At 42.3% G+C, this 16,219-nt stretch overlaps 1 protein-coding gene across 1 annotated transcript in view; it reads left to right on the plus strand.

Annotated features, from left to right (window-relative positions):
- rlf (RLF zinc finger) overlaps positions 1–15,332 on the plus strand; it is a 36,184-nt gene extending 20,852 nt beyond the window's left edge. Inside the window, exons 6-8 of the mRNA XM_056295837.1 lie at positions 9,400–9,536; positions 9,730–9,871; positions 10,222–15,332. Coding sequence (XP_056151812.1) covers positions 9,400–9,536; positions 9,730–9,871; positions 10,222–14,889 — 4,947 coding nt within the window. The 3' untranslated portion in view covers positions 14,890–15,332. The remainder of the gene's footprint in view (positions 1–9,399; positions 9,537–9,729; positions 9,872–10,221) is intronic.
- Positions 15,333–16,219: the final 887 nt, after the last annotated feature.

A 16,219-nucleotide genomic window follows, 5' to 3' on the forward strand; every position in this document is an offset into this window, starting at 1 on the left:
ATTTCACAATGTCTCACTACTGTTTTCAAAAAAAGCAACCACTATCATAAAAACATTAATATCGATTCATTTTTATGTTTTTAAGCACATTAACCCCCTGAACTCACATTTTCCTTTAAAATTCCCCCTTAGGTAGCTTCAAAGTTAGTAAAACATCACATGCACTTGCCTTGGATCAGTGGAAGGCTGAGTTGGAGTGCTGCTGTAGACTGAACTGGTACTGGTCTCACCCTCCTTGTATTGGCGCACAAACTGTTGGAAATTGTATTTGCTTTTTTGAAGGAACCATCAAACAGATATCCAACCATGGCTTCAGTGAGTCCACAATCTGCCGTTTCTCCATCCACTTCATTTTCTGAGATACAACACACACACACACACACACACACACACACACACACACACACACACACACACACACACACACACACACACACACACACACACACACACACACGCACAAAATTACAACACAGTTATGGGCCAACAAATGTAAAACACACACTTGCGTGCGACCAAATGTGTGGAAGAGAAAACGACAACTGTTGGAAAATGGCGACTTCCTAGCTAAGAGCAGCGCAGGTATCTGCCATTTGGAATCTGAAATCCCCAAGCGAAGCTAACACACCAAACTAACGTTAGTTAGCTAACGTGTTAACAACTCACGGACATTTCATGGCAATTCTGCATTACATAAAAAGCCTAAATGTACAGACTTCGGAGCCAGAATGTAATTTAAAACGTTGGTTACAGAACTGGTAGCCAGCAGCGACCATGAAGTCAATGGCTACGACCCAAGTCCATAAAAACATAATCAGCGCACGTAATCAATCTACACCGCTGGTAGAGCAACATGGAGGACACATCATACAAACAAGGCTTCTGTTGCCACAACTCAACAAGGTTTTCTTCTTTGTTGGAATCCCATATAGTTCTAGCTGGTTTTGTTGAATCCATCACATTTGAGTCACAGATGCTAACAATCTGTTTGTGTTTAGCACTAGCAAAGATCCTGCGTTGCGTTGATCAGTGCGTCATTTCATGCTGCATTTCTATTGGTTGGTTAGTTAGACGTTGGTTGAAGAAGCAGTCACATTGTGAGATGATCATCCTAAATTTCTGACACTGTCAGACTTTTGTCCCAGGGAGCACCAATGCATGCGTAAAATAAATACAGAAAAACAAATCCCTGTGAAGGAATGCGAAGAATGACAAAATAGATCATCAATGAAACAGTGAAAATACTTTGTAAAATAAATAAATAAATAGATAAATAAAAGGGGGAGTAATGGTAGAGGCAAGTGGAAGCATTTCACTCTGCCACACTGACAGTTACTTGATTAAATGAACAAAATCACTCTGAAATAAAAAAGTATCCTGTCTAACAGTTACTTGATTAAGAGACCAAATAGCATTAAGAGACACAGAAATACCATATCTACCTACTACTACTACTTTCAGCTGCTCCCGTTAGGGGTCGCCACAGCGGATCATCCATTTCCATTTCTTCTTGTCCTCTGCATCCTCCTTCGTCACACCAGACACCTGCATGTCCTCTCTCACCACGTCCACAAACATCCGCGGGCGCTGCACGGCAGCTGCCCATTGCTCCTAGCTACACAGCTAGGATGGGTTAAATGCAGAGCATAAATTTCCCCACAGGGATTAATAAAGTAACTCCTCTTTGGCCTTTCTCTTTTCCTCTACCCTGGCAGCTCACAGTCAGCATCCATCTCCCAATATACCCAGCATCTCTCCTCCACACTTGTCCAAGCCATCTCAATCTTGCCTCTCTTGCTTTGTTTCCAAACCATCCAACCTGAGCTGTCCCTCTAATATACTCGTTCCTAATCCTATCCTCCTTTGTCACTCTCAGTGAAAATCTTAACATCTTCAACTCTGCCACCTCCTGCTCCGCCTCCTGTCTTTTCGTCAGTGATACCGTCTCCAAACCATATAACATGGCTGATCTCACAACCATCTTGTAAACCTTCCCTTTAACTCTTACTGGTCCCTTTCTGTCACAGATTACTCCTGACACTCTTCTCCACTCCCTCCACCCTGCCTGCACTCTCTTCTTCACCTCTCTTCTGCACTGCCCGCTACTTTGGACAGTTGACCCCAAGTATGTAGACTCATACACCTTCGTCACCTCTACTCCTTGCATCCTTACCATTCTACTCTCCTCCCTCTCATTCATGCATATGTATTCCATCTTGTTCCTACTGACTTTCATTCCTCTTCTCTCCAGTGCATACCGCCACCTCTCCAGGCTTTCCTCAACCTGCACCCTACTCTCGCTACAGATCAGTCATCTGCAAACATCATAGTCCATGGAGACTCCTGCCTGATCTTGTCCATCAACCTGTCCATCACCATTGCGAACAAGAAAGGGCTCAGAGCTGATCCTTGATGTAATCCCACCTCCACCTTGATGAACCCATCTGTCATTCCAACTGCACACCTCACCACTGTCACATTTCTCTCATACATATCCTGCACCACTCCTACATACTTCTCTGCAACTTCCGACTTCCTCATACAATACCACACCTCCGCTCTCGGCACCCTGTTATATGCTTTCTCTAAATCCACAAAGACCCAATGTAACTCCTTCTGGCCTTCTCTATACTTCTCAATCAACATTCTCAAAGCAAACTTCACATCTGTAGTGCTTTTTCATGGTATGAAACCATACTGCTGCTCGCTAATTGTCACCTCTGCTCTTAGCCTAGCTTCTATTACTCTTTCCCATATCTTCATGCTGTGGCTGATCAACTTTATACCTTTGTAGTTACTACAGTTCTGCACGTCGCCCTTATTCTTGAAAATCGGTACCAGTATACTTCTTCTCCACTCCTCAGGCATCCTCTCACTTTCCAAGATGGTGTTAAACAATCTAGTTAAAAGCTCTTCTGCCATCTCTCCTAAACATCGCCATGCCTCCACAGGAATAGTGTATCTACCAACAAACCATAATGTGCTTGGTGTAACTTAGCTAATGTTAGCCAACATTAAGTTACAGTAGCTTGAGTTGGGCTTGTTAAAGGAAAAGAAACGTAAAGGTCCTGTTACTTGCCTCTTCTTCGTTAATTTGTATTCCATCTTCAATTTTTTAAATTAGTTTATCTGTGGACAAACCCAACAAGGCAGGAGGAAAACTGACCGCTATTTCATGTCCAAGAACAATGGGGGATGATGAACTATACATCCATGCCTCTTGGCATTTGAATAGAACAACCATATCATCGCCATAATATCACCATATTTCAACATTATTTTTAAAACGATTCAATTATCATTTGCATAATAACAATGCAGCGTAAAGGCTAGCTGAAATCACTAAAATTCACAACTAGCTAAGTTATTAATGAGGCTTGTAAAATGATCCCCAGGTCACACAGACCAGTAAATGAATGGAAATGTACCAGTAGCCTATTTTATTTCAATAAACCCAACTCTCTGTTTAAATCAAGATTTTATGATCACTGATTTGCTGCATCATTTGCCTATACCTTAAGCTTGTTAAATGTACAATTATGTACCCTTTGGTGTCAGCAATGATTTTGTACCTTTAAAATTAAACAAAGGTCCACAGTTATAAGGACCATTTCTGTACCTTACAGGGTATTTTCTGACAAATGTACCTTTGGGTACAGAAACGATACCCCTATTTCTCTGTTGTGCAGCCTTCCCCACTAGTGGCTGGCAGTGTTCAGGTGGCTCGCCATCCCACTGTGAAACCAAAACAAAAGCCCTCATCCTCTGGTAATGACCTCTTCTTATAAGATCCTAAAAGAGGCCATGATTAGATGCTCTGGAATTCTTCCTTGCCCTGAGCTGGAAGAGAAATCCTTTCGCGGATCCATGTCGCTGCCTTGTCACAACACTTGCTTGCTTGGACACCCCACCCCATCCCCAGTCGGTGATTTCAACACACAGTGTGGCTCATGCGCTCTCCTGCCATGAGAACCCAAAGCTGAAATCTCCTCATCTCCTGTTCAGCCCAGCCACATTAATAGTTGGGGATTCCATAATTGGGAGCATCCGTTTTCTCAATGCAGCCACGCACTGTTTCCCTGAAGCCATGGTCCCTGACATCCTGGATAAGCTCCCGGGGCTGCTGTGCTCACTCCTGTCCTCCACCATCAAGTGATTGTTCATGTGGGGACAAACGATGCAGCTCATCAGCAGTCTGAATTGACCAAAAAGGATTTTAATGACCTTTTCAGCTTTTTAAATACTTTTGGAAAGTGTTTTCATTTCCGGCCCTATTCTGACACTGGCCTGTGAAGCAGGGCATTTCAGCAGAATCCTCAGCCTCCACATGTGGCTCAGCTCTGCCTGCAGAGCTCACAATATAGGTTTTATTGACAATTTTAATCTGTTTTGGGATCGTTTCTCACTCTTCAAAACTGACGGAGTCCACCCCACCAGGCCGGGTAGCTGGATGCTAGCGGCCAACCTGCAGTAGGCTGTACAGTCTTCTCCAGGTGACTGGCTGTTTACATCCCACACTTCCTTCCCAGAACCTCCACTGATGTGGCACCCCACAGTACTTTTCCACCTGCTAGCTTGCCCTACTGGCCTCATCTGTCATTATCTGGCCTCATCTGTCCTCTCATCGGGAATTTTCCCCATACAGACTGTTATTAGGCGCCGGGTCGCTCAACCACATGATGCATCTAATAGTAGAAACAATAACAACCCAATATCTGGAGCAAATATCTGCAATTTACATCCTATTTGCTGTACTCGCGTTGCTTTTCACTCTGCTTTGACACCAAACAATTTTGGCCCCTTGAATGCAAGATCTCTTGATAATAAGTCCTTTATCATTAACGATTTTATTGTTTCTAATAATCTGGACTTTTTCATGATTACTGAGACTTGGCAGTCCTCAGGGGACACCGTTCCCCTGATTGAGGCTAGGGCCCCTGATTTTGCATATTTTCATATTTCCAGGCCCTCTGGAAGAGGGAGTTGCCTTGCTGTTTTTATAAGTTAGGTCATGCCATACTGTTTGTTTTGGTAATTTTTCTGCTTTGAGATTTTAAGGTTCTTAATCACTGCCCCCCCCCCTTTACTCTGCATCTTAATTCATAGGCCCCGGCCCCTAATTCAGTTAGTTTTATTTCTGAGTTTTCTGAGCTTCTATCTATTGTCATGCGTAAATATGACAGGGTGCTTATTTTTGATGAGTTTAATATTCATGTGTGTTGTCCTTCCTATTCTTTCACTTCACATTTTTTGGATCTTGTAGACTCTTTAAATCTCGTTCAGTCTGTTAAAGGGGTCACACATTCCAGAGGTCGCATTTTAGACCTTGTACTGTCATCTGGTTTCCCTCTTGAGTGTCTTTATCTGGTGGATATGCTTGTAACTTACCATAAAGCTGTCATTTTCTAAGTTCCACTACAGCGCTCTAGTCCTAGTTGCTACCCTAAAACACGTTCTCGCATTCTCCGCACTGGTTTTGCAGTTAAATTCTGTGACGCTTTTATTTCATCATCCTCTAATCCCTCAAAATCCCCTCTCAATCAAGATGCACTGTAATTCATTCAGTGATCAGTGCCTATCCATCCTTGACCAAATTGCACCGTTTACAACTAAGAAACATAAATCAAATAACCTCCCCTGGCTGAACAATCACACTCATGCCCTTAGAAGACTAGAAAATCTGAAAGACAATGGAAAGTCAACAAATTGGAATTAGCAAGCAATCAAGCATTTTTTTTTATTCATGTAGCACTTTTAAAAACATAGTAACAAAGTGCTTTACACTCAATACACAAAATACGAATAAACACATAAAATAAATTAAATGAAAAATAGATAAAATTAGCACATAACACCCTTAAAAACCAAATGTTAATTTACCAGAAGGCAGTTAAGGATGCGAGATCAGCTTATTTCTCTGCATTGATATCTAGAAATAACCACAAACCTTAAGTTCTTTTTAGGGTAATTGATTCTGTTATTAATGTCCCTCCACTTCTTTTTTTGAACCTGATATTGAGTTGTCCAAAAAATTTCTCACTCATTTTGTAAGTAAAGTGGAAAATATCAGATCCCAAATCCAGCCTGGCCCTTGCATTCTTTCCATTCCCCATGTTAATTCTGCTTTTTACCCAGTTTCAACCAATTACAATTTTAGTGTTAGAGAGAACAGTCTCCAGTATGCGTTCCTCCTGCATTTTAGACATCGTCCCCACTAAGCTGCTCAAACAGGTATTTTCCACTGTAAACCCCGTTATTCTGCAAATTCTTAATAATTCTCAGGCCTCTGGTTCTTTTCCAGACAGTTTTAAGTATGCCATATTTCACCCATTGCAAAATAAACCTAATTTGGATCCCCTGTCCTTATGTAACTACAAACCAATCTCCAAATTGCCTTTTTTTAAAATCTAAGGTTCTGGAGAGAGTAATTTCATCTCAATTGATATCTATTATGAGCACTAATAGGGTTTTTAACTGTTTCCAGTCTGCTTTTAGTACCGAGACAGCACTGATTAAGGTTACTAATGACCTATTGCTGACTGTAGACAGCGGTGACTGCTCGATCTTTAGTTCTTTTAGACTTAAGTGCGGCCTTTGAAATAGTCAGTCACAGTATCCTTACATCGCTTTGAGACTTGGGTGGGCATCAAGGGGTCAGCTCTTAGTTTATTACGCTCTTACCTCTCCAACAGAACCTTTTCTGTTGTTCAGGGTAACTCTACTTCCTCGATGGCTCAGTTGAGTTGTGTCCCTCAAGGCTCAGTTCTTGGCCTCCTTCTGTTTTCCGACAGACTGTAACACGCTGCCCCTTAGCCAGGTTATTAAAAATCATGATGCATTTTACCATTTTTATGCTGACAACACTCAGTTATACATGCCACTAAAACCCACAGATCCTAGCAGCCTAGCAAATCTCACAGCTTGCTTCTCTGACATTAGATCCTGGATGTCAGAAAATTCTCTAAAATCTGATAAGTTTGGGGTCATTCTGTTCAGTCCCCAAAATTCCATCAGCCCTTTTGTTACTACTCTTGGTGGTCTGTCAGGTAGTTTTAAACAGGCTGCTAAGAATATTGGGATAATATTCGATGCCAGCCCCGCTTTTGGTAATCAAATCAAACATGTTGTTCAGTCATGCATTCTCCAGCTCAAGGTAATCTCTAAAATTAGGTCATTTTTATCAATTACTGATCAACAAAAAGTTGTACATTTATCTATTCTCAGCTTGATTATTGCAACACACTTTACTCGGGTATCAGCAATGGCTCCCTCCACTGTCTGCAGTTGGTACAAAACGCTGCAACTTGACTCATTACTGGGACAAAGAGGCATGATCATATCACTCCTATGCTTGCCTCCCTACACTGGCTCCCTGTTATATTTCGAATTGATTTAAAAAAAATATTTTGCCCTGTGATGGCCTGGCGGCCTGTCTGGGTGTCTCCCTGCCTGCCGTTCAGTGACTGCTGGGATAGGCTCCAGCATCCCCGTGACCCTGAGAGCAGGATAAGCGGTTTGGATAATGGATGGATGGATGGATTGTATTGCTCACTTTTAAGGCCTTGAACGGTCTTGCGCCTACATACATTTCCAATTTATTGACCTGGTATACGCCTTCTTGACCATCAAGATCCACAGATAGAGCTCTGCTGGTTATTCCCAGGTCACGGTTTTTCACAAGGAGTGATCGGGCTTTTGCTGTTAGAGCCCCCACGTATGGAACTCTCTTACTGTTGAACTGAGACAAACCAAGTCTCTAGCTTCTTTTAAATAAACATTTAAAACTTAACTTTTTGTGAATGCTTTTACAAATGTTTATTAGTTTTCATTTATTTATACTGTTTTTATTTTTACTCTTGTTTTAGTAATTTTTTCGATTAACAATTTTCTCTCCTCTTTTGCTCTTTGTTTTGAGGTGTTATTTGTCAGTGCTTTTTATTTCATTCTCTTATAATGTTTTTTTTTTGTCAGTTTTAACTGTTTTATCCTGTTCTGTGAATTGCTTTGATACCGTTTTTCAAAAAGTGTTAAACAAATAAAGTTTATTATTATTGTTGTTGTTGTTGTTAATAATAATAATAATTTTATTTATATAGCACTTTTCTAAAACAATGTTACAAAGTGCTTCACAAAAAAACAAAACCAGACAAGGCAAAAATAAGGTTAAGACCAAAAAAGTAAGAGTAAAAATAAAAACAGGTATGAATAAAAACAAATATCAAACATTTGCATTAGCACGGGAAGGGGGGGGCTGAGGGGGCTGCAGCTCCCCTTAGTGGTGGGTGCAGCCCCCACAGTAGTGGCAGGTGGCTGAGTAACATCTTAGACCCAACAGTATGCCTTACTAATCCTAACGTACAAATGCAAAAAAATAAAATATACCTTTATTTAAAACAGTGGGCTTGGGCTGCGTGGAATGTACATTTTTTAATGATAAAGTGAGTAAACACTCCATTATTTGAAATGACAAAGTGTTCCTGATTCTAAATCTGCTATACATGCACCTTACAAATAAAACAATGATGTCATACTGTAGCGACCAGGGGAGGCAGTCGCTCTGACACTTGGCAGTCCTGCGCTGGGGGAGTGCAATGGCTGATGGAACTGTTAATGTTAGATTTAGAATTGTGTTTTAATGATGTGGTGTTCATGTTTTGGTTATTCTTGTGGTGTTGTTGTTTTAGGGGTTTGACTCAGACTAAGTAGATGACAGTTTACTGACTAACTGACTGTAGGACAGTGACTGGGACTGATGTCACCACTTGGGACATGGGAGGGGGCTCGTTAAGTTGTCAGTTCTGGTAGTTCTGGCCGGAGTGAATAAAAGAGAACTCTCGGGGTTGTGCAGTGTATGACGCACGGGAGTTGCGGTTAAAAAGAGACCTCTACCTCTCGACTCATTCTTCCATGCCTGCTTGCCACAATACTCGTCGTTTCAGTTGGCAGCCCCTCTACTTAAAACACCTCCCCATGCACGCCTGAACATTTGTAAAAGCTTTCATGAAAAGAAAAGTTTTTAAATTATATTTATTATCATTATTAATTTTTGCCCTTTAAATTGTCTGAACAATAATGAGATTTGGCTTATTCTTTTTTCTCCTCATTCCCTGTGATTTTGATTTTTTTTTTTAATTTTACATCCACAAAAGCTAATTGATATGGTGACGGAGTTAAGAACCCCATCACCACTGTTGATTTCGTTAAGAAATTTTATCAAAAGGTGTTATTTTCTTAAATGCAGATTTTAGAATTAAAAATGTAAAATTATTTAAAACATCTTAAACTAATTAGTTTTTTTTTTCACTATCAGCCTCAGTGCAGTTAGGGTGTTTTACTGACGTATTTTATTCTCTTAATAGTTCTTCATTGCTACATCATACACTGTTTACTTCCTTATAGATATCCAGGCTTGACTGTAAGGATGTCCTGGAGATCACATGTAATTTGGAAACCGAGGGAGAAGAAAATACAGCCTTCATTTTGTGTACCACATTCCTCACACAGCAGCTTCAGCAGCAGAACCTATACTGCTCCTGGTGGGTAGTCATTTTCAAGAACCAATTGATAGGTAATGTGTATTGGTACAGCACAATGGATTTATTTCTTCCATTGTTTCTCAGAAAAGCTATGTGGTTGAGATGGGCATCATAAAATAGTCTACAATAAATGAGTAAAAGGCGGTTTAGAGCATCACAACATTATTTTTTTTTTCTTTTTTTTTTCCCAAAGGGAGTTGATACTGCTGTGGAGTAAGCTTCAGAGGAAGATTGATCCTTCTTCAGAGTCTCTGCTGGAGCGATGCCTCCAGCTAGGTGCCATCGCTAAAACAGTTCACCATTTGCTTTACCTGGTCCGCGTTATTCAGGCAGAGGTAAGATATAAAACCTATATTGTCCTTTTGATGTGTTCTGATCTGTATTTATTTAGCATTATTCTAGTATAGAGTGGGAGTATTTTCTAGCCTTAAATGGGTTACAGTTTCTTCAGTCACTTTTGTTTCCAAGCTAAAATGATGTAAGGACACATTTTCAGCATCATAAAGCATGTAATTGCATTTTGTATTGATAATGACAATGTATGTATTCAATGTTAGAAAAAAGTGTAATGTGAACTGATACAAGGACAAAAACGCTGTCATGCCCTTAACAATTTGAATGATCATGTTGGCTGATGAGACGCTTGCGTTCCTGCTACATATTAACAATGTAATTTTCTTATCAGATGCAAGAGCTTGGACTAGCGTCTTCTGTGGAGCTTTCTGTTAAAGCCCTCCAACTTCCAAAGCAGGATGACTCAGAAACAAGAATCTCTGTCTGTAAGACAGTTTCCTGCCTGCTTCCAGAAGACCTTGAGGTGTTGCGTGCCTGTCTACTCACAGAGTTCCTCCTTGGTCCATGCCAGGAGGTTTTCTCCAGCCTTGAAGAGCTTTACTTGCGCCCCGACCAGAAGTATGATCAGGAAAATGGAGTTATCCCTAACTCACTGCGCTGTGAACTGCTCCTGGCACTCAAAGCCTACTGGCCTTTTGACCCGGAATTCTGGGACTGGAAAACTCTGAAGTATCACTGCATCACCCTGCTAGGGCTGGTGCCAGAGTCAGAGGGGGAGGTGGGAGAGGAGGAGGAGGAGGTGGGAATGCATGTAACAGTTAAACAGGAACCACAGGGAATAAAGAAGGATCAAGAGTCTGAGAACCAGAACAGACCGAATGGCAGAATTGATGGTCTCAAGGAGGAGCAGGATGAACTAAAATCCTGTGACTTAGAGGGCTGTTCTAACATGTCAAAAACTCGAGCTGAACGAGAGATTAAGAAACTTAAATTTTATTGTCAGATTTGTAAGCGGTCAGTTACAGAATCACAAATCCTTCACCATTCCAAGAGACATGCAGATGGCAACAGCCACCGCTGTCCTGTGTGTTTGGAGAGATTTCAAAGCAGAAAGGAACTTGTTCCTCACATGAAACAACACATTCAAAATCCTTTAAAGTTTTATAAGCATTATGAAAAGAAAAAGAGTCTCCAAAAAATGGTAGATGAGGATGAGATTGAGCCAGGTGAAATCACTGTTGATCCTTCTTTAATGCTGTATTACCAGTCCACACATGATCCAGATGTACTACATCATATTGTGCACCAATCCAAATCTGAAAATTCAAAGCACGTAGATGGTGATGAGCACATCACATTTGATTACATTGATCTTCACTTCAACTTGAGGAATCGGGATGAGTACCCATGCCCAGGAACTCATTGCACAAAGACCTTCAAGCATTCCAAGTACTTATATGTCCACCTGAAGTCGGAACACAAAGATGATGAGAATGTGAAACACTTTCATGAAATGAGAGACAAGCGGGAGAAGTGTACTTATTGTAGGCGCCATTATGTTTCCGCATACCACCACAGAAAGCATCGCAAAGTGCACTGCCTTGATGAACCGTACACATGTGTGGTCATTGGCTGCGGTGCTCAATTTAGTACCTCTAATGAGCTGGTCACACACAAACAGACCCATGGCTATCAGCTGAACTACCGGTGTGAGCTCAAAGGCTGTTATGTTACCTACTCTGATTTGGGACAGATATATCACCATGAAGCACAGCATTTCCGTGATGCAGCATTTAGCTGCACGAGTCCTGAATGTAAGAAATTCTTTTTATCCAAAAAAGAATTTATCAACCACTTAGCCACACATGGTATTGTCTTCTCTGAGAAAGATTTTGAGACTCAGAGAAAAGCCAAACAGAAACTCATTGAGACTGTCACTGAAGACACACCCTGCCCTAGGAACTCAATGGTCAATGGTGATAAACCAACCTCTTCATCAACTAGTTGTGCCTCCTCTTTGTGTGCATCAGGCTGCAAGGAGCCCAAGGGAATGATCACCTCTGTGGCAGTGTGTTTTGATGGAAGCAAGTTCACTTGTGGTTTTGAAAAGTGCGGTATGACATTCTCCAGAGCCAGAGATGTCCAGAGACACCTGAAATGTGCCCACCCAGAACACCTCAAGTTGGAGAACAAAGAACACAAACATGATAAAGAGCGGGGCTCAAAGGCAAAGGGGCTAAATATGAAAACTGAACCATCAAGTGAAGAAAAGGGGAAATATGAGCCTTCAACTCAAAAGCCACCTAATGGGGCTGATAATGAAAGAAAAGAATCTCCCCAACCCAGCCACAACAGTACAAACTCTTCAAGCCTTACCCACAATGATGCTTTCAAAGCGATTCTAATTGGGCTCAGCAAACTGGACCTTAATTCATCAAACTCTCACAATGGGTCATGTGAGCCCTCTAACTCCATCTCAGGGTCCACTGTGTCACAAATTGCCCTTCACCAAACTGTTGTCGCCAAGTGTCCAGTTGTATTGCTTCAAAAGAAACATCTACATGTGGCTGAGGAGACGGTACAAGTCAAACCTGACCAAGTACCAGAGACTACTGAAATACACACTGTTGAATCATTGGCCACTGCTAAGCCGTATATCTGCAAGGTCAAAGGTTGTGACTTCAGGACTGCACAGAGTTTCAGCTTATTGCGTCACCTTAACATCAAACATGGCCACACTATAGAACAAGCAAAAAAGATGACTTCTTTAAAAACCACATCTTTTAAACCTTACACGTGTCAGATTTGCTCCAAAAGCCATAGAGAAAAGACTGTATTGAAGGCACATTATATTCAGATACACAATCTTAGTGAGGCTGCAGTAGAGAAAATGAACTGTGTATCTGCTCAGCCTGTGGAAAGTAGAGCCCCGGAGCCCACAAAGCACTCAGCCCAGCCCTTGAAAGATGCTCTTGAGGTGAGAAAGAAAGAGGTCCCCAGCTGGCAGCAGAGATGCCACCGAAGAAAAGCAAGCATGATGAGAAGAGAAAATGAGAAAAACCTTAAGGATCACTATCCATCTGGAGAGGAGAAGGGGGAGGAGGTGGTAGAGGACAAGGTGGAGAATAGAGAAATACTCAATAAAAATGAGCGAAATGGGGAAGGTGAGGAAGGAGGATCACCACAAGGCAGAACTACTAGACGTTTGGTTACAAAAAGCAATCTCTGCTATATATTGACTAAATTCAGTAAGCCTTTCCACTGTGTTGTTAAAGGCTGTGATGCTGCTTTCTCAACTCAGGGAGGGCTTGTGCGCCACCTTCAAGTTGTCCATCAGTATAATCGCTCTCAACTTCTGCTGGAAAAGGATTTTGATGTGCATCAAAATGCAGAAGTTAAGAAGGACCCCACAAAGAAAAGACCTGTCTCCCACTCAGATGAACCTCAACCCCAATACAAATGTCACTTTGCCAATTGCAATGCCTCTTACCACCTAAAAAGCAGCTTAGTACGTCACACTCGTGAGTTACATTGTCAGCCACCAGAGCCAATACTTTGTCAGTATAAGGGTTGTAAGAGAGTGTTCAATCATGCCAGTGCTCTCAAAAAACATATTCTATATAGTCACTGTGAGTACTATGATTCATTTGTATTACGCCTGCAGAGCACTCACAAAAAGTCAATAAGCGGATGCCAAAAGAAGCTTATAGTCGCATCACCTAGTCCTCAGACAGAGGAACCCACTTTATCTCCTACACAGTCTCAGAAACTCAGTCCAACATCTGAGATTGCTAACCAGTCAGAGGAAATCAGTGAGGATAAAGTTGAGAAAAAAATCATTGTGACAAATAAAAAAAGGAAAGAAAAACGGTATGAGGCTTTGATTTACCGGTCTCATGAGGAGGCATTGCAGATGTGCCAAGACCGCTGTTTGCTTGAAGGCTACCCATGCATGGTTCAGAACTGTGATTCTGTAGTTAAGTATATGCAGAGCATGCAACGACACTACCTGACGGTTCACTGTATGTACAAAGAGGATTTCTACAAGAATGAGGACAAACTTGTTTTCAATGCTGAGCAGCTGGAGGAACTAATTCAGAGAAAGTCAGCCCGACCAACCATTACAGCAGCGTGCACACCTAATGGAGTGCGAAAAATGGAGTATCAGACAGAACCAGAAAACAGTGGTGGACAGTCCATGCCCATGAGCCTGCACTCTATCAAAACAGATTCAGTGGATGAAGACAACCAAAATCCACTGGGCTTCCCAGAGGAGGAGCCACCCCCTGTGGAGATAAACAATGTCCTCGTTGGTGCTGATGATGTGCTATATGGTGAACCAAGCACTGGTGGGCACACTGAAGAGCCAGCCGCCACAACACCAAACAGTCACAACCAGGAGGAGAAACTGAAATGGCAAAATATCAATACTTCTCTTCCTGCTGTCACTGTTGATCTCTCACCACCATCCTCACTTCGTTTCACTAATGAGGAGTGCTTCCAGGATACGTTGGGCAGTAAAGAGGGTGGCAAAATGATGAATGGGTCAATGCCACTGTCCAGTCCCCCGGCCCGCCAGCCACTAAAACGTAAAAATGAACTGTCTGAGCAGCCTTCTAACCTAAAGGATGCCCAGCCTCTCTGCCCTCCTCACCCTTTTGACATTGCCTCTTATAAGCCAATGGGTTTTGAGTCCTCGTTCCTGAAATTCATCCAAGAGACTAGTCCTTCTAAGGAGGAAGATGTGACATCACTCAAACGGCGAGAGTCTTTCAAACGCAGTTGTTCGGTGAAGGAGAACAACCAACTGGGAATCTCTCACACACGCAGCAAACGCACTCGTTCTCCACTGCTGAAACCCCTTGTAATGACTCGGGACTTCACATCAGTCCACAACTTGAAGTTGGACAAGGCCCTAGCTGGGTGTGGAGACCTGGCCATTAAGCAGCTTCAGTTCCTCAGACCTGTGGTTGTACTGGAGAGACCAATGTGTAACACCATCCTACCTGATCTCTTTCCTCCAGATACTAATAATAGTAAGCTACGTTTTGGAAGTTAGTTTAACTTAGCACCTTTTAACATTACTTAGAAAATAAGTACTTTTTTTTTTATTTTGCAAACTGTCCAGATGTTAATTTTCTCCAGAAATGCGTAAAATTCTGATCGTATTATAATTACTTCTTTTAAGCTGCCAAACTGAAGTTCAAAGAAGGTTGAATTGGTTCATCTGGATACAACGTCTATTGACAGTAGACTTCAACTTATGCCCCCTTATGCCCCTTGACACGCAATAAATATTAAAAACAAAGTACATTAAAACAAAAGTTACTTCACAGACCTAAACATCACAAGCATGCCTGACACTGACAGCTAGTAAGAAGGTAGAAGGTCTAACTGTTCAGGCTGTTGAGGAACCTCACAACCTGAGGAATGAAACTATTGTATAGTCTGGTGGAGGCAGCGCGGATGCTCTGGTACCTCCTGCCAGAGCGTAGGAGGGGAAGTGGATGTGGGAAGGGTGGGTGGGGTCCTTCACGATGCTGAGAGCCTTCCGGGTGCACCATGTATCATAGATGGCCTGAACTGATGGGAGAGCAGTTCCTGTGATCTTACAGCTGTCTTCACTATCCGCTGTAGGGATTTGCAGTCGGAGGCCTTGCAGTTCCCATGCCAGACAGTGATGCAGCTGGTCAGAATGCTCTCTATGGTGCCTCTGTAGAATGTGATGAGGATGGGTGGGGGCAGACTTACCTTCTTCAGATGCCGCAGGAAGTGAAGATGCTGCTGGACCTTCTTGAAGAGCGCAGTGACATGTGAGGACCAGGAGAGTTCCTCTGTGATGTGACCTCCCAGGAATTTAGCACTGCTGACTCTCCACGCCCATACCATTGATGGTCAGAGGGGCGCTGGTCTTTCTAAAGTTAATCATAACCTTAGTTTTCTCTATATTTAGGGAGAGGTTGTTGTTTTTGCACCTCGCTGCCTGTTGATTAATCTCCACTCTGCATGATGAGTCATCGTTGTTGCTGATGAGACCTACCACTGTAGTATCATCAGCAAACTTTATAATGAAGTTGGAGGTGGATGATGCTGTGCAGTGGTAAGTCAGCAAGGTGAACAAGAGCGGACTGAGCACACAGCCCTGTGGAGTGCCGGTGCTCAGTGTGATGGTCCTGGAGGGGATCTTGCCAATTTGCACTGACTGTGGCCTCCTTGTGAAGAAGTCTAGCACCCAGTTGCAGAGGGAGGTGTTAATGCCCAGCTGGCTCAACTTTCTGATCAGATGTTGTGGTATGATTGTGTTAAATGCTGAGCTGAAGTCAATGAACAACATCCTTACGTAGCTATTCTTTCTTTCCAAGTGGGACAGAGCTGGATGAAGAGCAGAG

The sequence above is a fragment of the Lampris incognitus genome, chromosome 16, assembly GCF_029633865.1.
Source record: "Lampris incognitus isolate fLamInc1 chromosome 16, fLamInc1.hap2, whole genome shotgun sequence".
Lineage (NCBI taxonomy): Eukaryota > Metazoa > Chordata > Actinopteri > Lampriformes > Lampridae > Lampris > Lampris incognitus.